The 6,225-nt window shown below is 35.7% G+C and overlaps 1 protein-coding gene across 1 annotated transcript; it reads left to right on the top strand.

The window, feature by feature from the left end:
* Positions 1–4,598: 4,598 nt before the first annotated feature.
* On the top strand, positions 4,599–6,205 carry LOC117109069 (lengsin-like). The gene has a single exon (XM_033251311.1). It carries the CDS (start codon positions 4,621–4,623, stop codon positions 5,947–5,949), a length of 1,329 nt encoding a protein of 442 aa, XP_033107202.1. The 5' UTR covers positions 4,599–4,620; the 3' UTR covers positions 5,950–6,205.
* Positions 6,206–6,225: the final 20 nt, after the last annotated feature.

Genomic DNA, 6,225 nt, shown 5'->3' on the forward strand with positions numbered 1-6,225 from the left:
GCATAAAAAAAAACAAAAAAAAAACAAACAAAAAACAATACCTTAATACAAAACATAAAACCATCTAATTATTAAATACACACTCACTACTCTTGCAGCAGCAGTGCACTGAATGACGTCACGCATGTATCGGCGTTTATATTGGCTAATCATGACGTAATATCATTTACCGTACCTTTAACAATCGGAAGTTCCGATACGGTACCGTACGTATCTCTAGCCACGGCGTTAAAAATATTGGCATCACTATTTTCAATGCCATCATAATTGATATCAAAATGATTTAACAAAACTGTGCGATTGGATTTCAGTTGGCAATCAACGTGCTAACCATAATATGCTTAGATAGAAGTGAGCTCACAGAGCACATGGCTAATATTATAATAGGTAGTAACTAGAGTTGGCAAATCACACGAGATTAACAAACCAACTTCCACAAACATTATAGTAGTGGAGAATACGGCAATAACAATATAGACAAGAACTGATTTCCTTCAATAACTATACAGTGTTAATGAAAGTTGCACAGAACTTCTTATTTCAATGTCTGTATACAGGTCAGTGTTAAAATTAAAACACAATTCCATATTCGTTCAACTAATTAAAAACTCATTCAACCATTCAAATTAAACAAACAAACAAAACAAAGTAATATTTGCCATGACATACCTTTAAATATCACCCGGACACAAATCAATAAATATTAGTTTATGTTTATTTTATAATACATTAATTAATGTATTCTTTTCCTCAGAGCAAATATAAACCTCACCACAGACCAAGACTTGCAGTTCACCTGCTGTGAGGACGTATTCGGTACACTTCAACATACTATCGACGAGTTTATGGATATCATGCTAGTTCAATGCTCAGTTTCCACCACTGACTCGACCATAACCACAATAGCTTTAGCTCTTTAGCATCCTTAGCAAGTAATTACTCACAGTTGCACACCAAGTACTTCTAAACATTAGTTTAGTGCAACAGTAGTCTCTTCAAGCACATAGTATACGAAATTGCCCTATGCGCTTCACATAAACAAAAAGGAAAAAACTACTAAAGTAAACAGCATGTTCTACTTATTTTTTAATAAAGGTTATGTTTCCATTATAAAACATGTGCATTTGTTTCATTTTGTATCTTGTTCATATTCAGACCAAGTACAAAAAATTACTAGTTTTTCGCATTCAGGCCAATAATATTACAGTATGATATATGTAGCCTACATATAATATATTAGCAAATACATCATTATTATTAATAACTGATGAGGATGATGATGCTAATTAATTATGATTTTGATGTTAATGATGATGATGATATTAATGATAATGACATGTTGATGATGAGGATAATAATGACAATGATGCTGATAAACATAATAATAATGAAATTAATATTAATCACTTTTCTCAATTACTTCATGTCAAAATCTTATTCATATGTACATATATCATGTACTGGTATATATAAATTTGATGCATAAGCAGAACAATATAAAATCAAAACAAGGTGACACTTGGTTACAAATTCAACATTTTACTGCACTACAGGCTGTTTCATGAGGTACTTCTAGCACCTGATGATTGCCCTTCTACCACCTGATTATTGCCATGATTACATACGATAAAACTGAAACTATCTGCTCTTAAGTGTGTTTGTCATCTCAAATTAACACGAGCACTCCCTCGTTAGTTGCCATGTCTACATCATCGAAAATACAGTAGTGCAATATTTTACGAATGCCCGCATAGAACCTTGGTCCTCGCAGATGTCTGGTTAACTGTTTTATACTTATCTGCAACTTCATCCAGTGTTATATTCTTTATTAACTGTTGTGCATCTTCATCAAGTATCATCTATTATTTCATTTGGTTGATCATAATTATCATTATGTTGCTTATTAGATAATAACTGGAAATGTTCAAACCATTGTGCACATGAGATAGTTGTTTCCCCATATTTTTTAATTTTAAAGGTATTCCAGAATTGTTTAAAATTGCCATGCAAATTAGAAATAATATACCCTTAAGGCCAATCAGACAGCGTCGGCCGACGCAGCCCGACGCGATTTGTTGTCACGTCGGGTCTTTGTGAGTTGAACGCAGACGCGATGGTGTGCGTCGAGGGCAGTCGCGTCGTAGAATATTAAACATGTTTATTATTTCTCCCGACGGCTTAAGACTGTCCCCGACGATAAATCGGGGCGAGCTGCGTCGGCCAACGCTGTCTGAGTTGGCCTTTATTCTTATCTCATAAGACTTTCTTAAACTTGATTTTATTTTTGTATTTTTTTTTTAGTATTTATGTATGTATTGTACAATTCATCATTTCTAAATTTTCTAAATGATCTCAAAGCTTTATCAGTAAATATTCACTGGCGATTACATAATCTATTAGACTTTTGCCTTGATGGCTCACAAACGTGTATTCTCCTATACCCTTATCATTTCCGATCATCCCGCTGGTTTAAAATTCGCATTTTGGAGTTCTTGCACAGTTCGATTAATTCTTTACCCTGTCTATTAACATTTTTATCCATTGAGAATCTTTCACCTGTGTATAGCTCAGGTGGGTCATTTAAGTCTAAATATTTAGAATTTGGAATACAATATCTTTGAGATCAGCTGTCCTACCATTTAGTATATTTCGGTTAATTTTTCTAGTTTTATTTATACACCAATAACCTTCTATTTTAGACACTTTGTCCTCCCTTGATAACCAGGTCTCACTAAGAAAAATTATATCATGTTTTTTTTTAAATACCGGTAGTTGACGCAATCTTCGTCTTCTAATTTACCGGAAATTCCATGACACAATGGCAATACTGTCCGACCTTGGGCCTTGACCATCCCTCTATTTCAGCTTTACGACTTTGTCTTCTGGTTCCTTATTTGTAAATATTGAGTTCCCGATATACAGCTTATCAAACTTAAGTTGCAATTTCTTCTTTTCTGTTATAGCTTCCTGGATGTTTCCTTATATTTCTCAAGCGTGAAGTATAGTCTTCATCGATTCATACTTTCTGTTTATTCTCGTATGCGCTTTCCTCTTTGTTTAAACTTCTTTTTCTTGCTTTTCTTCCTTAGCTTTATACTTAGAGAATTTGACTTATCGGTCAGGGTGTGGCTTTAGTATTTAACCGATGTGCCCTAGCGATTGAATCCAAGTGTATTCCTAAGCTTTCTTTTACAACATCCTTTATTTTCTTTTCGCAATCCGTCGATATTATGTTGTCTCTGACTTTCTATTCTATCAATCTTTGTTACTAGATTAGCGTTTATTGATTTTAATTCTATATTTTCCTTTTCGATTTTGTCAATATGGTTATTTAAAGTATTTACTTTGCCTGTTAGAGATTCCAACGATTTACTTATGCTTTAAACATCTTGTTTAATTTCCTTCCTCATATCTCGCATTTCGTTTAGATTATGTTTTAATCGATCTTATTGGGCATTTTGCTGAACAGGTTCAGCAAAAATAAAGTACCTTGTCTCTTGGGTCTGGGACCAGGATTAAGCTCTACGTCACCGGAATTGATCAAAATACATGCTAACACAAGCCCTATTGATATACATAGACGCAGCTGAGACCTCGGTACTTTTAGACCGTGAGTGACTGATCGTTTTTTCCTTGGTTCCTTATGTGTGTTAGCATCCTATTCTCAATCCCCAAACGTCAATTGACATCATGACTCCGGAGCAACATACCCCGGTACGGTTCAGTGCACCAATAGTGTGCGATACTAATTAAAATCAATACTAAGATAATGCAAGCTTACGTCACTACGTTTACTGGTACACCGACCGCCTTGACTGGCTTCGTTTCAAGTATCCCGCTCTTAGGTGAAATCAGTATCAAAGTACGACTTCTTACAGCAGTATATGTTGAAAATATAGCGCAAGAATCACATTCTTAGTATATACCAGATTGTAGTAGAATGCAATTTGATATTTGATGCAAACCATAAATAAAGATATTTTTTGATATTAGGTAAGTGATGCCGGACAGAATTCCAAACACGTCGTCTTTCTTTGGCGCCCTCTATATCCAAGCGTCATAACCATAAAACCACAAGAGGTCGCAGGTTCGAATCCCGTCGGAGGCATTTTATTACACAATTTCTTTATTCATTTATTTATAAGACTAAATTTGTTGTCCTTTATTCGAATACTGTATTTACCTTTCTTTGACCTTTCTAAATAATTGAACAGTGTTAACGGCAATCTTGATTTATTATATGGAATTATTTGTTTCTAGCCGTACCTATTGTATCTGGCGATATTTGATCTGTTCAACCATTGACACCCGACCACGCCCATTTGTTCTCGTCTGGGACCTTGCCTCCCAAAAATTGTACCTTCCCCTTCAATATTCCCCAGATTTCAGATGCAGGCGCTGCTACTGCCCGTCGGACAGGCTTGAACCCCTGTCCGACGCCAGGACGAGGTCATCAGATGAAAAATAAAACAATGTATAATTTGAGTAGGGATATTTGCATATTGTGCATAGATGTCTATAAATCCAGTGACTGCAATATTTTGTTTAAAATGCCTATAAGATCCTTTTGCTCATAAAAGTACATTATTTTATATTATATATTCTTTTTATATTTTCAGAATGGAGTCCATACTAAAACGAATTAAAGACAACAAAATAGAAATTGTTCGTTTTGAACAAACAGACATGTTTGGTATATCAAGATCAAGGTTAATTCCAGCTCGTCACTTCAAGTCAAAGGCAGAGAATGGTCTTAATTTTTTCATAGGGCATTTGGGTGCAGACTCAATGTCTAACTTTATTCCAGGAACTGGATACAATGAAGAAAAGGGTTATGCTGATGCCATCATGTTCCCAGATTTAGATACGTTCCAAGTTATCCCGTGGTGGGAAAATACTGCCAAAATATTGATAGAGCCGACGTATGAAGGAAAGTCTGTACCAGCTCATCCAAGAGTCGTTGCCAGAAAACAACTAGAAGAACTGCATGAGATGGGATATAGTCTGCTCTCAGCTCATGAGCACGAGTTCTATGTTGTCGACGGACACACGAGGAATCCTGTGGTAAATGACTACAACGCTCAATCGACTATAAGAATGTACGAGTGTGCTCCGTTCATCCACCAACTTGTTCGAGATCTACCGAAAGTAGGAATAGATATCGAATGTATTGAAAACGAATTTGGACCCGGACAGCATGAAATCACGTACAAACCATCGTTTGGAATTAAAGCTGCTGACAATGCTTTTACGTACAAATGTTCCATCAAAGAAATCGCAAAACAGCACAACCTAGTGGCAACTTTCATGAGCAAACCATATGATAACGCAAGTGGATCATCGTGCCATTATAATCACTCTTTGTGGGATGTCGATGGTAAAAAAAGCCTTATGCTCGACTCTAGATCTGACAAGTTGTCTGAAGTTGCTAAATACTGGATAGCCGGTAATTTATATCATGCAGCAGCACTAAGCCTACTCATGGGGCCGACCATCAATTGTAGAAAGCGGTACAAACCTTTCTCATTTGCACCAACAAATGCAACATGGGGATATGACAACCGCACTTGCGCAGTCCGTGTGAAGATCAATGGAGAATGTACTTACATTGAGAACCGCATGGGTAGCGCAGGATCGAATCCGTATCTAGTACTAGCAGCTACAGTTGCTGCCGGAATTGATGGTATAAAAAATAAATTGCCACTTCCTGATAACGTCACTGGATCTGCGTACGTGCCTGAAGACGTTCCTGATAAAACGTCAGAAATACCAACTACCATGGAAAGTGCAGTTGAAGCATTCGTCCAGGATGAAGTCATGAGGAGAGCATTTGGCGAAGAATTTACCAAGTGCTTTGTCGCAATCAAAGAAAGCGAAATCAAGCGGGCAAATAAAGCAAACTGTAGCGGTATTATATGGGACAGGAATAATTATTTTGAATACCTCTAACAAGAACTTTGTAAATATTATTAAGATGCTGAGCTCACCATCGATTTGATATTACTTCAAAGAAATATTTTTTGAATATTTTTAAAGAAGTTTATTTGTATGATGCTAAGCACATTTTGAATTGTTATTATTACACAGGACATTAATAATTATTTTCAATACCAATCGGTCAATACTAATATGATACTGAACTCACCTTATGCTATCTCAACTTTTGCCTCAAAAATATATTATAAAGAATATGAGATATATATATATATATATATATATATATAT

This window comes from Anneissia japonica, unplaced genomic scaffold, assembly GCF_011630105.1.
Source record: "Anneissia japonica isolate Jap-2015-1 unplaced genomic scaffold, ASM1163010v1 scaffold12406_len387984_cov155, whole genome shotgun sequence".
Lineage (NCBI taxonomy): Eukaryota > Metazoa > Echinodermata > Crinoidea > Comatulida > Comatulidae > Anneissia > Anneissia japonica.